Source organism: Lycorma delicatula, chromosome 5, assembly GCF_047948215.1.
Source record: "Lycorma delicatula isolate Av1 chromosome 5, ASM4794821v1, whole genome shotgun sequence".
In the NCBI taxonomy this organism is placed as follows: domain Eukaryota; kingdom Metazoa; phylum Arthropoda; class Insecta; order Hemiptera; family Fulgoridae; genus Lycorma; species Lycorma delicatula.
In genome coordinates this window covers 22,115,492-22,139,137 of record NC_134459.1, presented here as the reverse complement: position 1 = coordinate 22,139,137, position 23,646 = coordinate 22,115,492, and the positions used below count along the sequence as shown (strand labels likewise).

Below are 23,646 nucleotides of genomic sequence, written 5' to 3'. Positions count from 1 at the left end.
AACTCTTCGTTATCATTTATCTTCTGAAGCATTACATTACAGAATTGTGCTCACGCAACTGCATCGTTCGGTTTCAATTCCTGGACGATCTGCAACTGTATGGATGGAATTGCAAGTCCTTCACTAACATCCTTCGAACACTTGAACTATGCGATTTTTAAAGATGCTGAGAGACGACGGATTGACCGATGTGGACTTCGTGTGACAGCATCTTGTAAAGCTTGAACATTCTGTGGTATACGGACGGTTCGCTCACGGCCTGGAGGTTTCTTTTTCATTGCCGAACCAGTTTCCTCAAAATTAGATATCCATGTTTTAATTGCATGTGCTGATGGAACACGGTCGTGCCGTCCCAGATTAAAATGACGGCGAAATTCTCTACGCGCTCCCTCCACACTGTCACTGTTTTTGTAAAACGCTTTGATAGCAAATGCACGTTGCGCAGCACTCCAAGGATCCATGACAACTAAATGGCAGATTAGGTTAAAGAGGCTAGCACCACTTATCAAGTGTACCAATCGCCCACGGCTTCCAACACAACTTTCAAAATTTCCAGTTTCTTTGAATCACTCCTTATATATATATATATATATATATATATATATATATATATATATATATATATATATATATATATATATATATATATAAATTAAATGAACACAAACAAAAGTTTGGTAAAACATTACGGAACATCCCAAAATTTAACCATTCCCTTTTTCCCTTCCCATCTTCACCTTTTACCCTTTTTCCAATTCTCATTTTTCCCTTTTTAGCAAAAATAATTATTTTTATATAACTAATTTATATTCTGAATATTAGCCAATTTGGACCATAAATCAATTTTTAGAAATATCTCGACTGCAGCGCCACTTAGCGGGTCCATTTTTTGAAAAAAATATTTATTTTCATGTAACTAATACATATTCTGAACATGTGCCAAATCGGACCATAAATACAATTTTTTGAAATATCTTGTCACCAATACCACCTAGCGGGTCCATTTTTTGCTAAAATTTTCTTTTCACGTAAATAATATATATTCTGAATATGTTAAACAACTGAATATATTCTTCAACAATTAAAGAAACGAGTACTGGTTCTGCTGGCCAGGAGATATAAATATTGCCACAGACCAGTGGAGAGTTAGTAGTTCGGCGAGGCTGTGTTCAGTGCAGTCGTGATAACAAGTAATAACAGTGAGTAGTTCTAAGAGTCCATGTTCGGTACATTTGTGATAACTACAATATCAGTAAGTGTGTGGTAACAATCAGTGAAGAGTATGTCACGAGTATTCCAGTGTGGACAGTGGACTTGTGAATACAAGAAGTTTTTTGGCGAGTTGTTAGTAAACAGTAGTGAAAGTGACAGTATTATAATCATTCAAAAAGTGTTGGGTAGTTCTTTTATAAACTTTTCTTTTAAACTTTTATAAACTTTGGGTAGTTCTTAATAAATATTATTATTGCAGTAATAATATTTGCAGATAGTGAATAGCATGAATTTTATACTTTTCTATTATTTTGTTGTTAACACAATTTTAGTTTCCAGTGGTCATTATAAAGTTTTCAGTAAATTTGACTATATTTTGGTATTTATTAATTTAACTGTCATTAAATAAATTTTACCTTTTCATTTTAATTACTATTTTATATATGTATTGTCATTATTGTTATTTCTTTTTTTTGTTGAGGTTTTAGAAGCATCAAAGCCAATTTCCACATCAAAGAAAAAAAATTTCTTTTCCTTCCCATTAATTTACTAGGAATATAGACAGCAGACTCTTTTCTATCTTCCTAAAGGCCTCGACGTCAAATTTCAAGGTGTCCACAGCCTCAAAGATGTAATCATTCGATCCTCCACAGTAAAACACAGAGGATGTTTTGTTACAGGCATCAGATGATACCAGCTCAGATTCTGTGGTCAGTAGTGCATCAGAATTAAGACTCAATGCACTCCCCGCTAATGCTTGTGAGGTGGCTGAAATCCTCACCCTCTCAGTCCATACTTTTGGGGGCTCCATTTTTGTTTTTCCTAAATCTTCTTTTTCTAATATTATAATGTCTATTTTCTCAGTTCCCTGCACAGGGATTTTTGCAATTTCTACTTTGGCTTCAGGCTTCTTCTCTATTCTGCAGTCATTGTCCTTCAGCTTGGAACTGGTCGAAGGTTCATTCCTCAAAGGAGATGAACTCTTTTGTTTAATAGCTAGTTTGTTTTCCCGTTCTGGGCTGCCTTATCTGGTTCAATGATTTCCAAGTTTTTTATTAACAATACATTCAACCATACTTGCTAAAGCTGGTATTAGCTCTGCAATTACATCCATTATTTTGAAAGGGGCTGCGAAGTTGAAGCAGACTGTCCATATGACATTACCCTTTGGCAATATATTTTTAATGATTTTCTTTGCTTTGAAGTAACTCACTTTTTGAATTGTCTTAACTTCCTGGATTGCAACATCCTCTTTATAAATCATCAGACAGTTTCTTGATCTTGTTGAATGATTATTGTGACAGTTAATGCAGACAGATGGATCTCTGCATGGAACATCAGGATTCAGTGGTTCACCACAAACACAGTTCTGTTTCTTTGAGCAATGTGCTACTGTATGTCCAACCTCTGACATCCAAAGCAACACAATGGTGTCAGGATGAACAGGTCTAGTCTGTGAAAGCCAGTCATAATCTTTTCTGGACATTTTGGCTTGTTAAATGTCAAAACACGTGAAGCGGAGGGTAAAACATCTCCCTTGTGTTGGATATTCAATTGTCAAGATGCTACAACTCCTTGTTCATTCAGTTCCTTCATGATTTCCTCTTCAGTGCAGTTCAGCACACAACTACACCCGATTTCTCAGTATTCAAGAACTCAACACTCTTGCTCCTCTTTGCCTGTGAAGACGGAGGCTCTCCAAGACAAGGGTTTATACATGGGGACCCTCTGCCACAGAATTTGTGGATGTTGGTCTCCAGAAGCTATATTTTCACCAGTCAATATGTCACAAGATGCAAGCAGAGAGACGGTTGGGTGTTCTCAGATCATTGATCCTACCTGGGTTTCCCCAGTCAGTCATCCCCCACAAATTATACTTGGGTTGGAGAGTCAGATACTGCCTGATTTAAGATACCAACATCCCAGAGTTCGCACACAGCAGTAAGGTTTCTGATACTCTTACCCATGGGACAATCCCTGCCAAGGACCAAAGTAACTGACTCATACTGGGCAGCACAAGACTTCGGCGGAGCAAGCTCACAGTAGCCTATCCTCAACCTGGCTCCACAACCAGGGAGAGGAATGATCACTCCCTATCAGCACTCTGCCCAGCATCAGCAAAAACAGATCCGGTCATGTCTCCTGCCTGCCCATCAATCCTGCACTCCACAGGGAGCTCCTGAGCAAAACCATTGCCCCGTTGACCGACAAAAGTGAAGGTATTGAGGTACCATGTCGTTGCTCGCCCCAGATGTATGTATGTATGTTATTGCGTGAACATGGGGTTGGGTTTGTCCGGGGCATTTATTTTTTTTTTTGGTTTTAGGGGCATCAACTACTACAATAATAACTACAAAGTATCATAAGTGTATTGTAAGTAATACAGAGACGATAAAGTATTGTAAGTAATGATTAAAGGGGCTAATGAGCCCCTTTCCACATCAAAAAAAGAAAGTTTTTCTTTCCCCCCTGATAAAAACTACTAGCCTCATAGTCGGAAGACTAGTCTTGTCAAAAAAGGTCATCTAATAAATAGACTTGTGAAAGGTTTGGAAACCCCAAAAAAACACAAGATGACAAGTGTATAAATGAGTTTTGCCACTTAAAACATTAAAAATACTTCAAAAACACTTAAAACCCACAAACCATACTTGTCGAAATGTCAACAAAAAAAATCAAAGTAAATTAAAACATTCAATAATTAATCAAAAACACACAATAACTAGCTTCTTAAGTTCTATCACCTAGATTTACCCTTAGACCATCCTTTCTTGCTTCCTTTTTCCTCAATGTCAAGTTCAAAAAATTCTGATGCCTCAGATTCTCTTCAATAAATTATGGAGGATGTCTTTCTATCAACATTAGATGATAATGGCTTAGATGGTGGGGTCTGGATTTCATCAGAATCAAGACTCAATGCACTCCCCACTAAAGCATGTGGGGCAGCTGAAGTACTCACCCTCTCATTTAAAGGCCTCTGAGTTTTCGGAGGCTCCATAGTGTGTCATCCTACATCTTCATTTTCTAGTATTTTAATTCCCTTTTTTCATTTTCCTGAACAGGGATTTTTTCAATTTTCACCTTGGCTTCAGATTCTTTTGCAGTTTCCTTCGCCTCTGAAGGCTCATTCATCAGTGGAGAATTACTGTTTTGTTTTATCATGTCTGCTTTAATCCTTGATGGCTTTGGGCTGCTATCCCTATTTGTTCGATTCTTCATCTTTTGATCAATGATCCATTCTACTAAGTTTGCTAAGGCTGGCGCTAGTTCTGATATCACATCCTTTGGTTTAAAAGCTGCAAGAGCAGCAACAATCTGTGCATACAACGTGGTCTTTCACATCTAATTTTCCTCGCTTCAAAGTAGCTGACCTTCTTAATGGCCTTTATCTCCTGTACTGCTACTTCTTCCTTATATTTGAGACAGTTTCATGATCTTGCACAGTGATATCCATTACAATTAACAGAAATCAGTGAGTCCCTGGACGGATCATCTGGGTGCAACAGGTCGCCAGAAGTGCAAATTTGTTTTCTCATGCTTCTCACTAGTGTGTGTCTGAATTTCTGATATCGAAAAAAATGCAATTGTGTTGGTATGAACGAACATACATCTAACCTATGAAATCCAGCCTTTATTTTTAAGGACATTTAGGTTTATTAAATGTGAAGACGGGTGTCAAGGAGGTATGACTTATCATTGTATATTCAATTGTCAACATGCAACAACTCCTTTTCGACAGAATTCTACAGTTTCATCTTCTGTGAAGTTCAACAAATCCCTGCTCACAACCTACTCATTAGGAAGTGTTTAGTGTACCATATATGGTACAACCTCAACGTCAATGAGGTCCTACATTCTTCGTTTTCAGTAACCGAGACGACTGTGTCACTGATGGTCTCAACAAACAATCCCATCGCAGTCTTCCTTGTTTCTTTAAGAGGTGCTCCTGCAGCTTCTGAGACCCCTCGAGCGATCACAAAAGGACTGATCTTGGAAAAATCCCCTTCAGTTTTTTAATCACCAAATATTTTGGCATCACGCTGGCCCACGGGGTGGGGGGTGGGGGTCAACTATTACCTGATCCACAATACTGACATTCCAGGGGCCATATGTAGCAATAACAGCTTCGATACCCTTATCTATGGGACAATAGGCCTGCCAAGGGGCAAAGTAACTTTCACACTTGATGGTGCAAGACTTTGGCAGAGTAAGCTCACAGCAGCTCATCCACAACCCAGCTCACAACCGGCAAAAGGGATGAGCACTCCACCCAGCATAGGCAAAAACAAATCACGGTCATGTCTCCAATCCAGTGCAAACAGTGAAACAGAGAAGCTCCCTGCAACCAGCTCGGAAGCGTCAATCCTGTACTCCACAGGGGAGCTCCTGAGCATAACCATTAAACCTGTTGGCTGACATAAGTGATGAATACCAAAGTTCCATGTCATTGTCCTGAACATGTGTGTAGATATTGTTGCATGGATGTGAGGTTGGAGTTTGTCCGGGGCATTATTATTATAATAAAAAAGAGCATTCAACATTTAATTTAAATTATTCTGCTATTGCCAAAATTTAAAATCTGAGTATGGATGAATTTTTGAGTTTCCCCCAGTGGTAGTAAGAGAATTGAAAAAATAAAATCTAATAAAAAAAGGAAACCAGAATCACAGATTTCATAAAAAAAGGTGATAGGATAGAAATACTTCTTTTAAAAAATGATTGTTTTATTAATTTTATATGAAACTACCCTAACACATAACCTTACTTTCATCATGGTACACATAATATATAAATATATATATTTATATATATATAAAAACTAAACAGCATTAATACACCAATAAAGACAATAAATTAGGGTTCCTGGTAAATTCAACTACTCATTTTCTTCCAAACATAATGAATACATTAAAGAAGGTATCTTTTAAAAATAAGTAGAATTACATGGATACAAATCTATTTTTAGAAAAAAATACTACTTAATTTAAAAGAAATGATTACCAGTAATTAGGATTTATTTTACTCAATCTTATAAAATGAAATCAGCATTTCTATATATACAAATGCACATAAATACAAACCGCAAAAAATATTTCTTTTGATCAATAAGGATATAAAGCTTACAATAAAATATACTACTGCTCAAAATAAAAGTAAGGAAAATTTTAATAAGAAAAGATTATTAATCCTTTTAACTTGTTATCGTAAAATTTACATGTTAATTTTAATATCACAATAGTTTAAAGAAATTTTTTTCTTGTTCACGATATGTTTATTAAATATATAAAAGAAATCTAATTTATTAAAAAATAATAACTACAGCATTACTCTCTTCATGATTTAAAATGAAATAGTATATCAATTATTACCATAGTTTTTCCAAATATAGTGTTCACAACTTGCTGCTACTATTTTGTTTAGAAACATAAAACTTTATTGGGTTTTTTTTATTGACTGCAGAATTTCTTGTTATCACTTTACAAACAATCCCAACTGAATAAAGTTGGGTCATGCAATATGAATTTTATGTACAAGTATATATAAATATATATATAATTACTGTTCGTTATACACACATTACCAATGATTATTTTATCATATATAATTTTTAAAGTTTTATTTATACATATTCAACAAATGGAATTTGTGCAACACATTGAGCATACGTTTTATCTTTCTATCATACATTTTATTTCATACAGTTTTGCATTTTTTTTTTTAATTTAAAGTAATGTTAAAAAAAATAGCCAATCAACAGCTTAAATGTGATTATATTGCAAACTTCTGTTATAATGCTAAGACATTTATAAATTAATATACAAAACTGCAAAGGAACTGATTTCTTTCACAACAATGCTACCATCAGCTATCGAGGAAAGCCTAAGTCCCACTGTTGAAATGAACTGAACCATGATGAGTAAATAGGGTGCATAGGGCCAGTCTTTTTTCAGAGCTGAACTGTATATTATTGTATAATAACCAATCAAATATGTACACAATATTAATGTACCTCCAGCAACATGAAATAACCAGATATTATTGGTCATTTAGCAGTACAGATAAAAAAGTAGATAATTGTTTTAGGCATATAATAATAATATGCAAAAGGATTAACTTCAAATACATAAGTAAAAACAAAATGATTTAATAGGGAATAGATATTCTCAACTGTAAAATCAAAGAAATCTTAAATTACAAGACTTCAGACATACAATCATTTATTGTAATAAAATAAGCATTGTAATGAAGAACAAGCCTGTATTAAAACTAAGTATTTTTCAATTTAATTCCTAAGATGCATTATTCACGTACAACTTAATATACATTATATGATGTAATAACCAGCAAAATTTTTCACTACTTTTTTCCAATATTACAACTTTGGACATACTATGTACATAAGGAATGAAATGCATGAAATACTTGAAAAAATGCTAGACATAGCCAGAAATTGAATTGAAGACCAGCTGATCTAGCTAACCACTAAACTAATTAACCTATCAAGTCTTTCCAAAGATATAAAATCAAATTTACGACTTAACAATATATATATATATATTTCTGTCTACCTATGAAATGCTGTTTTTAATATCAAAGAGAGATTTTGAATAATACAAAACTTCTATACAATGTTATATTAAAGAGAAAAAATATATTATTAATGTAATAATATTTTTTTTATAAATAATTTTAGAAAAATAAATTCAAATGCAACTAGTGACATAATTGTATTCTTATTCTTATTTAATTTCTTATAAAAATAAGAGTATAGCAAAAATTTTTCTTCATGTAGGTTTTTCGGGGGAAAAACAGTAGGACTAATTTTATAAATAAAATAAAAATAATACCAAGGAACCCTCAACTCTTATCAGTAATATAATGTATTATTTAAAACAAAAAATATATATAAATGTAATTACATTTGACAGATACTTGAATTACTCATACATTTTTAAAGTTAATAAGTATCACATGGCAACAAAATAAATTTATAATAAATAAAAAAAATAACAAATGATTTTTTAATAATAATAATAAAAATATATTTAAATATTGCTTTGCTAGTAATGAATTCTGAATTTATATTTTTTCCACATTCTTATTTCAAATATTGTTATTACTTTTTTATGTGGCACATCATAAAAAGGAATTCTACTGAAATAACCTCATCGTAAAAAAAAGAATTATTTTTTACTTTATTTAATTATTAAAAAAAAATATACAAATATATTTACAAATAAAACTACATAAGTTAATTAATTTTACTAATATTTTTCTTTTTACACATTGTGCAATAATAACATAACAATGAGATCGCAAATTATGCATACTATGGTAATTAATATTACATAATTTATTATAATCCATTTTAAAAATTTGGCCCCTAAACTGTTCAAGATTAAAAAATTATAATTAAATGTAATATAACAAAAGAAAAAAGGAAAGATATACTTAAATTAAGTCAATTTTAGACTTAATATTAATTTTAAATTAATATTGTTTGTATATATATTAAGAAAGAAAAATAAAAATATTTCTAAATAATCATAAGCTTAAAAATAATAACATTAACAAATTTACTGAACTTAACTAAATAATTAATTATATGTTAACAAAATAAAAACTGATGAAGATGAACGTGGTAAACTTATAAATTACTATTTCACATTTACAAACAATTACTAGTAATAATAAATTATGATAAAAAAAAAATTTATATTAATAAAATACACAGATAAAATAATAATAAACAAAGTTTGAACTGTATTTTATTTATTGAATATTTTATTTATAGAATAATGTTTAATATTTCATTATTATAATACTGATAATAGGACTTTTTTTCTTTTTTTTCTGATAATAGGAAAATTGTTGTCATATGTGACCAAAAATGACAATACAGTATTAGATAGTGATGATCGCTTATGTCCAAATGTTTCATTCTACTTTTCTTCCGACGCCAAAGGTCACGTTCCAAGACCTGATGTCTGTAATTTAATGATAAATATAACCTTAAAATCAAAATATGCTTTTTCTCTTTAACAAGAATGGCAATTTGCTGGTTTGTTCTATGCACTCACATTTTTATTTTGAATGAAGCACTACCATCTAGCAGAAAAAATTGAGGAACTGTATAATAAATTATATTGTGTACTACAGACAGTAAGTTGTTTACATTTATATTTATTATAATTTTTTTTACATTTTGTTAAAAAAAAGCTATTGTACACATAAGTTTTTTGAAATTTTATAAAAATAAATAAGTATAGAATAAATGTTAACGTAAACAACATGCTGTTTGTAGTAAAAATACATTTTATTATACAGTTGTTAGTTCAATTTTTTGTCATTATTTTTCATTTTGATTTTTTTTTTGTATGGTAATGTTTTTATTATTTAATAAAAACATTATTTATGAACGATATAAAATTAAAGGAACTGATCCAGCATTTGCCTAGCTGCATTAGGAGAAACCACAATAAAACCATGATAAGAGCAGCACCATAAAACACTTAATCCTCCTGTATTATAAAATGGTAAGAAAAATGCTGAAAACTGCAGTAATTTGTGACCTAATTGATCTACTGGTATGGGCAGTGGCTAAAACACTTGGATAATCAAGTCACATCTAATGAGGTTTCACCCAAACTTTTTTGTTTACTAAAGAGAGCACTTGTCTTCATGCATGAACTAGTGAACAGGAGAAAAACATCATACCCCAGCACAATTAACAGAGGTAAAAAATTTTAAATTCCTGAGTAAAATAATTTTTTCAATTAAATCAGATCGACCAAATAGATTTTTATAATCTACAGAGTATTAGATATAATAAACATTCCCTATATTCCTCTGAATAACTAGACGTATAATCATTTCAGTCTCAATTTTTTTATTAGATGATAAATTTAATAAAAGGAAAGAATGTTTTTATTAACATAAAATAAAATATTTATGATCAGCAACAAAAAAATTTATAATAATTTTTTTTATAATCTTTTAAATTAAATAAAATTTTATCAAATGTTTTCTCTGTTATATAATCAAAGATAAAACAAAAATAAAATTAAAAACACAAAACCCACCCAAACAATAGGAAAAGAACACACAAATTGAAAATTGTTTTTATTGATTGAAATATAAAACCAATGTTTTAAATATAAATATTTCTCAGTATGTAAGGTTATGCTAAATGAAGAACATAACTTTCTTATCATTTATAAATAAGAAAATCATATTCAAAATCAAGACATTATAATATACCAATCTATATTTAAGGAAATTATTTCAAGAATTTACAGGATTATTAGATGATTATACACCCCAAAAACTATTTTTGTAATTCTAAAAGGAGAAATATTTTTTTCTTGTTTTGGAATTTATTTTATAATTTAATAGGACTTTTTTCTTTTTCTGTTTAGCCTCCAGAACTACCATAAGGTATTACTTCAGAAGATGAATTAGGGTGACATGAATGAATGAATGTAAATGAAGTGTAATCTTGTACAGTCTCAGGTCGACAATTCCTGAGATGTGTGGTTAATTGAAACCCAACCACCAAAGAACACTGGTATCCATGATCTAGTAATCAAATCCATATAAAAATAAAGGCCTTTACTAGGATTTGAACAATAGAACTCTCAACTTCAAAATCAGCTGATTTGCGATTCACCATCACGAACCCTTACCACCACCATTAGACCAACTCGCTGGGTTTAGGTAATCTATACCTGCCGTCAAACTTCAGTATAGCTAAATGCTTACAAAAATTAAAACTGATGTATACTACAATTTCTTAGCAAGGCAATTTATTAGAAGGAAAATCAATTGTATTGTTTAATTATTCCACCGAAAGGAAAAACTTTAAAGTGGAATACTTAAAATGGGTTCATGGACTACTTTTAATAAAATGTTAAATAACAAAAACTAATGTGTTAAAATCAATCAGAAAAGTTGATAAAAGTGTAATAGTTAACAAAATGTTTACTATTTTCCCATTTTACAGTTTTCTAATGCAAAAGAAAGCCCAAATAACATACCCCAGCAGAAAAAAAGTCCTGTTTATAATAACATTTTTTTAATATAATAATATTATGGCACAATAAAAATAAAATTCAGTTAAAATTTTGTTATGTAAGTTGATAAATAGTTACATACTTTTGATAAAAACACAATTGATAATTATAACAAAAAATATACATACAATTAACATCAGTATAACAATTGTTGAATAATCAAACAAAAATATAAATAAAAATGGTATCATTTTCATTGTATTTAACGTATTAACAGGAATTGATAATTAAATAAAAATTGATCTTCAGGTTTCATATAGTTATGCTTAAGTATCACACAATCCAGTGCTTAGATCAGCAAAACAAAGTAAAAGTGATAGAAAGATTATTCATAACCTTTAGCAATTATGCATTTCAATATTCAATGACTACTAAAATTAAAACTAGGATTTTCATATAATCATCATATTTTCAAAACAATTTTTTACTTTTTTTCATTTCATTTTTCATTTCATGAAAACTTCAAATCAGAAATATAGTATGTAAATATCATTTGAAAGTTAATGGAGAGACATTAATTAAATGAAATCCATAATCCATTATCTACTCAAAATAATATACTGTGCAATCTCAGTATAAGTTTGCACATAATGAAAGGTGTTAGTAAGCACAGACATTATGTTAATAAAAATATAAAAGAAATTATTTTTTCATAGAAGATAGCAGCAGTACTGTTTGATAGGGTTTGGATAACAGGTAAAGCATATAAAATCTTAATTGCAGCAACATTCCGCTTAGAATATCTACTTTAATTGTCCATCTCAATTCCAAATAGTGCTGTCAAAAGGAAGATATATTTAGACTTTTGATCTATTTTTATAAAAGGAGAAATTATTTCTGAAATTTATAGCCAATTAGTATACGTTAAACAGTAAATATATTATGAATCTATAAAACAAACATTGAAGAATCTGTCTAAGCAATAATGCTTGTCAAACACCGTTTGTCTTAGACATTACTGCAGGTCAAGCAGGAAGCTTAGGCCATCTTCCACACAACCAGGGCATGCAATAAGCAAACTTGTTATGGTTGCTTGCCAATATGCTCATAATAATGCGGTTACAAGGCAGAAAAATTATATGATTTTGGAATCAAAAAACTTATTCTAATGCCCACTAAAATCCATTGGCGTCCATGGTGACTATTAAAAATTAATCAAGACAGTTGTAATTGCATATTACAACTCAATACCATAATAAAATAGTTTTAAAATATTTTCTAGCCTTTGCATCTTTACTATGTAAATATCAGTCTAATAATCATATAAACATTAATAAAAAAAATAAATAATTAAAATAAAAAATAAAGAAAACAATAATAATAATTAATTCTTTGTTCAACAAAAATTTTACCAATTTAATATTAGCTGCACACATTTTTACAACCTCTCAAATAAAATAAAAATTTTAGCAACTTTCATAAAGGTAAAAGAAGTTTACAACAAGAAAAAGGAGAGTCTAATATGAAATTCTGAGTTCAACACTGAACATTACTTCTCATAATAAAATCCTGCAATAGCTTCATCATAATGTACAAAATGAATAACTAATATGTATAACATATATATAAATATATTAGATAAATGTTACAATTTTGAATGTATCTGCTATGCAGAATAAATCCTACATGTTAAGTCATATACGTTAAATATTAGGTTCCATCTAGATATTATAGGCTTGATAATGAAACTGTTGTAATCAGTTATTATATGCTTCTATTATGACATTAAAAAATCTAATTTTCATTACATGAGAGTTGACTGTAATTTAATTTTTTTTGGACAGAATTAGAATTTATGCCAAAATTATAAAACTTAAATGTGAAACCTTGTTGAGTATTATCAAACACGGATTTTTTATTTATAACAGTTATGCATTCAGTAAATAATAAACAATTATTAATAGAATGCATTAATTTAATATAATTTATTTATAACAGTTATGCATTCAGTAAATAATAAACAATTATTAATAGAATGCATTAATTTAATATAAAATTAATATTTCATGAAAAAGAAATATTACAAAGCAAACAATACTCAATTCAGAAATATTTCAATTATTACTACACTTTGAACTTCACACAGAACTTTATTATTACCACTTTTACATCAAATTTTAATCGGTTTCTTTCAAGAATTTTTTCTGAATGTATGGTAATTAATTTCAGCCAAAATCAAAATTAATTTTCAAAAAGTAAAAGAAAGTAGCTGATTATAAATAATTGGCGTATTTATTAATAAATAAAAGAAGATTCATTATATTTATCAAATAACAGCTGTAATAATAAATATTGAGCTAATGAGGCAGTCATTTATAACACACATATAAATATGGTGGATTAAAATGCAGATGAATTTAGCATTTAGTAGGATTTCATACATTCAATGTCAATCATACGTTATACCATACAAGAAATTCTTGATCGTTAGCCAATACCAAAGACCAGAAGAAGGCACAAGCAACAGTTACTATGTCAAAACCTACCTATCAGTAACAAATGGGGTGGTAACATTTATTTAGTTTATCTTGTTAACTGAATAATTTATTAACTATTGTATATCAATAATAATTAATTTTTAAAAAAAGAAATATATACATATACAAACTTTTTACTTTAAAAATGATTTTTAAAGTAAAAAGGTACAAACTTATTGAAAAAAATTATATTTTAATAAAATAATATCTAATATATACAACATAATTTATAAATGCTTTAAGCCATCATAAAGAAGGGCTCATTTACTGTATTATGAATGCCAGGAGAAAACAACATTTTTATGCATAAACTACATAATTACTTTTCTTTTTTTTTAAATAAGTAACTTATAAAATCACTACAAATCAATAAATAAGTCATGCACATTATAAATGTAATTCAATAGAACTAAATTAAAAAAAAAGAAGTAAATTCATATATTCTACCACAACATACATTAATTTAATTAAATTCATTGCATAAATAAATTAAATTATTTAATTGAGAAAATATCACCTATAACTATTTTGCAATATTATTTCATTGTTTGTAAAAAAAAATATTGACTACTTATATTAATAAAAAAGAGAAACACAACTAGTACCAAACATTTTTCTTTTTTTTTCTTTTTGCGATAAATTTCTAATTCCCTCCTGCACATAATTCCTATAATACAATGACTTGGAAGAATTGCAGGATTTTCCAAAAAATGAAAGAAGAAAAACATTATTTTAAAAACTGAAAAACAGTTTATTACAAAATATAACCTTTTTTTCTTTTTAATATTGAAAACCTTGACATAGATGTCAGAAATGTGCAAGAGTAAAAAAAGCAATAAAATTTATTAAAAGGGTAATATTTATAAAAAGGTAATTTATTTCTTAAAAGTAAAAAGTAAATAAAATCAGACAGACAGTTAAATTTGAAATTAAAAATGGCAATGTTATTGATACAGTTATTTAATTACTATATATTTAGTCAAAAAAAAAAAAAAAAAATTGAAAAAATATTCTTGAAAGATCCTGCAATAAAACTTATAAGTACAGCTTGCCTACAAATAACAATAAAAAAAAAATCTACACATATACTTAATACAAAATTAATCCTGTGAACACAGTTTTGATATTTTTTAATTGTCTAACTAATTAATGATTATTAAGTCTTTATTTTTATAAACAAGTCACTCCACTGTTACACCAAAAATTATAAATATTATGTAAATTTCACTTTTAACGCAAGGAGTCACTACAAAGAAGCACTTACATTAACATACATACATACGCACATACATGCAAATAATTTTATTTCATACACAGCACCAGTACGTACACATTTACAATTAATAATTACTACGTTTTCCATTTTAATATAAAGACAACATTTTTTTCAGTCAAAAATGTACATGATTTGACATCACAGTAACTTTCAATACACAACTAATTATATATTACAATACAATATAAAAAAGAATATTATTGTTAATATTATTAAAAATAAATACATCTAAACATTACCAAAAACATAAAAAAATTTATCTTTGGTATGTATGTATCAATTAGAAAAATGTATGACTTAAGAAAAAAATAAATAAAATTAAGTCCTTTGTCAAGACAGGAAGTGGCAATGTTCACAAAAAATGTTGTTTGAGAACTTATAAAAATATAAAATCATTTAATTTTAATTTTGTTTTTTTTTACATTTTACCACATTAGGTCAATAATTATGCTTCTAGTTAAAAAAAAGGTATACAAAATGAATAAATATGTAGTAATTACAATTATTTTGTGCAAAACATTCATTTCTAAACTGCTATATTTAATTTATAAAAATAATAAATTTTTTAAAAATGTTTATTATACTCAATCGATGAGCTCAGTCAATATTAACTATAAACATGTATTTTTATTACACATTTTTCATTCACATACTGTTTTGATTCATATTAATAACAATGAACAAAAAAGTCTCAGTAACATATTTCAGCCACTTCACAAGCTGTCTACAACATGTACATGTCTGTAGTTAATGGTAGCAACATTAAACAAATTCCATTGCATCTTCATTAATGTAATTTGCTAATTTAACAGCTAACTAAAGAGCTAACATGTATATACAACATATTTTTAATAAATTTCACATTAAGTAAAATAATCAGTATGTTTCACAACTGTTCAATAATAGTTTTAAATATCATTATTAGGCAAATATCTTTTACAAAAACGAAAAGATTTGCTTTAATTTTATAATTGGAATGTCTTTCATGTCTAATAGTTGATATTTAAAATCAGTTATCAACATATTTAATGGCAGTATTTGAATTTATCTTTTATTTAGATTACAAAAGAAAAAAGAAGTAATTTTGAACATAATTAAATTAATGTTCTTTTTTATATTAAAAAAGGCATTAAATTTAACAATAAAAAAATGAGTTGCTAGCTTTTTTTCTAAAAAAATAATTAAGTTGTTAACTGATTTCTTTTTATTCGCATAATATAAGTTTAAACTCAACACCATGATTCAGATGCTGCATTGTGATAATTATCCTCTTCATCACTAGGATCTTCTCCATACATATCAGCTAATTTACGAAATCTTGGGCCAAAATTGGATAAATAATCAAAATTGAGATCTGCTTCATCAGTACCTATAAAAATTAATAAATAATAATTAACATAAGAAAAATTAATAAAAATGAGTTTTAATAGAGCTTTATTAAATGGTTAAAATTATTATTATTATTAAACGGTTAAAATTAAACATTTTAAGGTTTACTGCACTCAGTGATTACAATTGTAATTGTAAACAATTTTTCATTTCATTTTGAGTAGGAACTCACAGGTATTTATCTATTTAAAACAGTCTTCACTTATTAAGTCAATTACTCAAAATCAATATCATTTTCAAAAGGATATTTTTAACTCTTGTACAATTCCAGTACTAAATTATAGGATGAGCTTTAATATGAATACATGATAATAAAACCAGAATACAAAAAAGTAAAATAAAATATTATAAAATGAAGTAGAGCAAGAAATGATAAGACTAGTAGAAATTGAGTTTCTTCAGAAGAGAAGGGAGTTTACTGAAGTATATTGGGCAAATATACTTCAGTAAACTCCCATTGAGAGTGGTAAGGAAAGCCTTAAATCATAATTTCTCTGAGAAATGATGATTTAATGGTTGTGGAGATCCACATTATTGGCCACCAAGATCACCTTATCTAACAAGTTCTGTTTAAAAGTTTTCTCTGTTTATTACCCATTTAACAAAGATACTGAATGTCAAACATAAAAACAGAGTCTTTTATCCCAATTTATTGGTTTTCACCCTCAATTTCTCAAAAACTACTGCTGATATGGTTTTGGAACCTATTTTATTCAATTTTTCAAGTTAAAAACCATAAGAATCACTAATTCTGTCCCTTAATTAATGTTCTAAAAAATTTCAGTACATTCTGATTTCACTGGGGTAGCTGAAATCTGAGCAAAATCTTTCACTAGCCATAATCACAAACAAAGCATTTTTGACATGTTTGCATGAACTTTCTCCATTATTTTCACAAGTAGAATAGGTTATGAAAATCCTGGGAGAACTTCTCGTTACATCCTATGGATGCAATATAATATTTTTTTCTAACATTATGTACCCCTGCATTAAATAATTATTAACAAATAAATATTTAAATTCACAGATACCGTTCAATAAAAGAACACTCGCTGCTAATCTGTCTGCAGTACTTTCAGAGCTTAACTCCATCACCAACAGATCAATCTTTATAAGATACACATAATTATAAATAAAATATAGTTATTATTTTTTTTTTTAAATATTGTTAAAAATTTTTAAATCGTTTGTATATATTAAAAACTTCCTATATCCACAATGGTTAGAATTAAAAATAGAATTTATCAAATTATTCAGTCTACCAATTTAATCATTTATCATCAAATTCAATTTTTTTTTTTAATTAATAAGTTTATACTTATTAATATAACATTTCTCCAATATATCAAATTCTTTATTGTTATTACTTATACCTAAAATTTCTAAATTATCATTGATGTCTATATAATTTGAAAATTTAATATAACCCTTCTTGTAATTATTATAGTGCTCTGGCAACTTTTTTTTCCTCTCTCTATATATATATATATATATAAGAAAAATATCATATGTGTGTGTGTGTGTGTGTGTGTGTGTATATATTTACATACATATCATTGCATTTGTTAACAATTGATTTTATAAATTATATTGTATTGATTTAACAGACATATAAGCAACTTTATCTCCTTTTTTATTAAATATATTCGTATTTATAGTACTGTTGTAAAATGAAATACATTTATTATGTGTGATATGTTTATGCTGTTAACAGCATTTATTTTATGGTTAAATTTCATTTTATAAAAAAAGTAAACTTAAAACAAACTATTGTAAAAAAACCAAACACAAGCAAAACATTTTTTTGTTTGCCATACTTACCGGAAGCAAGTGATGACAAAGAACCTGTTGTGTTACCATCACCTTCATATGCATAATGGCGTACATCATCAAATGGATTAGTTTCTGGATCATTATCAACAGTCTGTTTCTTAACATCGAGAAAGCCATGTATGTCAGGTACTTCATCAGGACCTAAAAATAATAAAATTAAATAAACAAACTGTATATAATCTACGTATATCAGATGGTGTAACCAAAGATTCATGAAACTGATGTGGCCATTTTCGAAGCAAACATTCAATATCAAATAGTAAGAAATAAAGTGGTTTCCTTTTGCCTTCATAACTGAGCCAAATATGGTATTGGACATCAGGATGCCAATCCCACTGAAAAGGAGTGTTCAGTATTCAGCAATGAAAGTCACACCTTCACTTAAATAAATAAATATTTTATTCTTATCCATATATAATAATACATTACATAGATCAAGTCACTAAGATAAAATACAAATAAATTAAATAATGTTAAAGTAATAAATCAAATTCAAAAGAATTACTACAAAATAATTCAAAATTCAAGTGTTGAAAATTATTTTGAGTACATATTTATGTACTCAAAAATTGGATGCACAAATATCAGTTTTTAACCATTTTTTTTTTTTAAATTAGCATTATTTAATTATTCATAGACACAGTAACAAGTTTTCTACAAAGGAAAAAAGATTTAATTATATTTTAAATAAACTGATAGAAAAAGTTTTCAAATGATTCAGCAATTTATTAAAAATGGCAATGGAAGCAAAGTAAGGTATTTCTCTTAAGCCAAATTATTGAGTTGAGTTATAAAAAAATTATTATTCTAAGAGAAAGAAATTCTTGACTAATTTTTTTTTCTACCTAAGTGCTTTACATGTATCATAGTCATAATAAAGAGCAAGATGGGCAGAAACTATGCATTATATAAACTGCCTTTACTCAGTAGCAATACACATATTAATTTATTAAAAATATAAATAATCACTAATAATAGAATAGAATATTAAGATTCCATACATCCGTATTGTTACAAAAAATGTTTTGGAGCATAGAATACAAATTACATAAGTACTGAAAAATTAACAAAATATTTTGAAGAAACATAAATAATAACATTATGTGTTTCGATTATCAATTTTAAAATAATGTATGAGAGATCAGCTTCAATTAACTTCTAATAAAGTATACTACTGACATATTTTTAGTGATGTAACTAGTTATCGTTAAATAGTTACACTTATTTCTCAATTCAATTAACTTTATTTTAATTTCTTACAAAACTAGTTTTACTTTACCTTTTTTTAATGTCTGTTATAAACAGACATTACTGATAGGTTTATAACGAACAGATATAAGTTACGGAACTTGATTTTTTCATATTTTCAGGTATTAAATCTATTAATAAAAATATAACATTCACCAAACACTTTATTCTCTAGGATGAAAAAGTTAAAAGAAAGTTCTGAAATTGAATAGTCAGAGATTTTAATATTATTCATATTGAAATGGAAAAATTCTAACGAATAATATAGAAAAAAATATTTCAAATGTATAATAAAACTAAACTTTATACTAAATATAGTAAAATAATTACCTGGTCTCATTATTAGATGGGTTCCAGGAGGTTGTTGTTTCTCAGACAAAGGTTCATCATAAGGACCTACAAGTCTTAAAACATTAAGATCATAAGCTGTATCACCTTCACCACCACCTTCATCTTCATAATTAATAATATTCTCTCTAATATCATCTGTGTCTTTGTATAAGTCTTCAGTTTTTCTTCTATGTACCAAAACTGCCAAAAGAAGAACTATAAAAGAAAAGAAAAAAAATGTTAAAGAGCCTTGTAAGTAATGAAAACTTAGAGACTAAAACTTGTGAGTTACAAGTGTAATAATGCTGAAAACAGCATTATTACACTTTAGATGTATTTTTTAATAAATACATCTAAAGTTACAATATAGATTTAAACAACCAGACATAAAACTAGAATGACAAACAGCTACGCATAGAAAGGAGAGAGTCTGAAATGACAGAAATCAGGTGGTGGAAGAAGAAAATAGGTTACAAAAACAAGAAATAATACTGAAGGGAAGAAAGGTTTCATCAATTAAATAATTTCCTATACAGCATAATAATAAATGATCTTATCTTCCTGTAAAGGAAGGCTTACTGCCTTCAGTCTCTAACTCATGTGATCTTAGTATGCCCAGCTTTGGGGAGGAATTTTTTTATATTTATGGTTCTGCTAAACAGGAAATGATACAATGATGTGATAAATATGAGTTCATCATCATAGAAAATAAAATAAACACAACTATTGTAATTGAATACCAGCTTATAAACGCTAAATTAAATAATCAATAATCTAATAAATACATAATGAAATACAAAAATGTATAAAAGATTTCTCTGAGAACTAATCTTTTGCAGTAGAACAGCTCTACTGTTCGATAAATTTTAAATCTTAAAAAAATTTTGTATTAATCTCAATTTTTAAGCAAATAATGCTTATGACTCTCTCACCTTTTATCCAATTTTAAAATATAGACCACATCAGTTGTGGATTAAGCTGCATGTAGCTTTGGATTATTATTATTATTAATAAAAGATGAGTCATTAGCTTTATTTTGGCAAAGCAAGTTATGTGTACACGTTTATGCGGTTATGATGTAAACAAAGAAAGACTTGAAGATTTAATATTATTAAAGTGAAGAAATATAAAAATTAATTTATCAAAATAATAATCATAAACATTTTTAAAAAGTAGTACAAAAATTGACTTATATAACCAATAAAAAATGTATTTCCCACATTAACAGATTACAGAGATCTAAACAATATTGTCTTAACAAAACTACAACAATAAAAAAGAACCATAAACATATTACTCACTTAATAATATCAAAAGACATATGAATATTGCAACCAAGAAACTTGGGTCAATACCAAACGTTACAGCAACTGCCATACCTCGATTACATCCAAGATCTACATTCTTCGATAAACTAGGCATTCCTAAATTATAGAGCTGAAAAAATTTATTCATGATTATTAAAATAAATTAGAATATGATTATAAACAAAAATAAGTTTAATAAGAGTACAACTTTAAAAATAAATAGCAAAGTAATACTACAAAATACTATATTCATTCAATTGTAAAAACTTCATTAATTATTTTTATCTGAATCACCAATCTAAAACTTCACAAGCTTTTAACTTTATAAAAAAATGATAATCTTTAAAATAATTAATTATTCTTTTCAAAGTTAATAAAATTGGGGGAGGGAAGAAATAGGCTTCTAAGAACTCTTAACCTAGTATATCAAGCTGCTGCTTAAGTAAGGGAATTGATGGTAGTGTTGGAGAGCAAACCTCTTTGGTTAGAAAACACATATATAAAATTACACAATTTACAAGTAACAATAACAATGTGTGCTGATAGTTTTACCTATTTTGAAACAATCAGGCACACAGATATTTAATACAAAACCTTAATAACAATCGTTATTAAAGTAATTATTTTGTAGATTTCATTCCAGTTGGAGGAAACTTTATAATAATTTATTTATATATTAACAACAGGTTTATGCCCACATACAGTTACTGATGGATGATAAATGAATTCTGTAACATGTGAAAAATGCCACTGGGATTCAAACCCAATGCAAGTTTTTGCTATTATACTCAAATTGATTTAATAAGTTCTTAACTTGTAAAAAAGTATTAGCATTTTTTACAAATAAATTGACAAAGTTTTATTTATCTTTAAGTAAACATAATTATCCAGACACCAACTGAGCCTCTATGTTGAGCTCCTTGTTTAGTGTTTATCCAAAACACTAAACAAAATTGCTCATCACAACCAGGGCCAAGGGTTTTCAAAGATTTTTTTTAAAAGTGGTCTTACAATATACTTATACCTAGTATTTTCTTCCCAAATGGAGAATTAAATCCTCTTCTTACAAACTTTCTCAATAGTTTTAGTACAAAATATGTTTTATTTTTATTAAGAGAAAATACAAAAAAAGTAAATCTAAAATTATTTTTTGAAATTAAGCATTCAATTCATCCAAGGTATGAAGTTTTTAAATATCTAAAAATAAATAATTAAAAATATGATGTTAATCTTACCTGTTGTAACAAAATATTCTAAATAAAATGTGCTTAATAATGAAAAACTGATAAGTTGCTTTACTATTTTATTGTTATTACTATTATTTATACTATTATAAACCTTGATATGATTTGAAAAGATAATAAATTAGACGACTTAGTCATGATAACACCAAAACATTATAAACAAAGTTTATCTAATTTTCATTAAACAATATCAAAAGTAAATCATTCTTTATGGCAGTCTTTAAGAAAATACAAATAACCATTAAATTTTTAAAAAAAGTAAAAAATTTTTTTTCTTACTAGTAATTTTTAATTTAACTGATGTTACCCAATTAATTAATTTCACCTTTCAAACTAATGTTACTCTACATGTTCAATATAGATTTATCAATATGAAGTTTGCCTTTAATAAAATAATGCCAAAGAATCAAAAGTATACATTATTTTCTAGTGAGTTAAATTAATCAGATCTTTCAATATTCCACTTTTAAGATATTTTTTGTGGTTTCAAAACACTTATCACACATTAATTTTAATTAATTTTTTTTTTCAGGAATATGGAAACATAGCCAACATTGCAATGAATTATTCAGATTAAAGTTATCCAGCCAATACACTGAATTTTCAAAAAACATGCTGTACTGTACACTTCTTTGAAGCTGCGTGCATTACTGTTTAAAAGAAATTCCACTTATTAATTGAAGGTAATAAGCTGTAAGTTGTAGCAGTTAAAGATATGATTTTTACTTGATCTAAACAAATTTTTTTTAAGCTATGTACAAGTAACATAATTTTAATAATTCAAAGTGAATGTACATAATTTGTTAAATATCATTAAGGATCACCTCAAATTATCAAAAATGTTTATTATAAGAAAAAATAAAGGAATATAAACATACAAGAATAAAAAAGGACTATTAAAAGTTGGTTTAACTTGTACTTTATATTTAGTTTTTAAATAATGAAATAAACAGAAATAAATTAAATCCATTTTTAAAAATATTCAAATATCTCTTATTTGTCTTAATTTTTTCTGGCTGTAATATCACATAATCAATTTATTAATATCAATTACATTAATATTTGTTTGCTTTTCCATATTCTGAAGTGAAATTCTGTAGCTTCTGACCCAATACTGAGTAGAATTTTCTTGTTTCAAGGTCAGCTGTTTCTTTTAAATCAGCTTTAGTATTTTTGCTGTTCATGTATCTCCTCAGAAACGTTGAATACCGACTATTTTATACTCACTAACAACATTTCATTTGTTATTACATCTCA

At 27.6% G+C, this 23,646-nt stretch overlaps 1 protein-coding gene across 1 annotated transcript in view; it reads right to left on the bottom strand.

Moving 5' to 3' along the window:
* Positions 1 to 5,915: 5,915 nt before the first annotated feature.
* Positions 5,916 to 23,646, bottom strand: part of LOC142324791 (DE-cadherin-like) — a 129,252-nt gene continuing 111,521 nt past the window's right edge. The window contains exons 24-27 of the mRNA XM_075365788.1: positions 21,140 to 21,275; positions 19,839 to 20,054; positions 18,249 to 18,401; positions 5,916 to 16,407 (exon numbers count right to left, since the gene is read on the bottom strand). Coding sequence (XP_075221903.1) covers positions 16,268 to 16,407; positions 18,249 to 18,401; positions 19,839 to 20,054; positions 21,140 to 21,275 — 645 coding nt within the window. The 3' untranslated portion in view covers positions 5,916 to 16,267. The remainder of the gene's footprint in view (positions 16,408 to 18,248; positions 18,402 to 19,838; positions 20,055 to 21,139; positions 21,276 to 23,646) is intronic.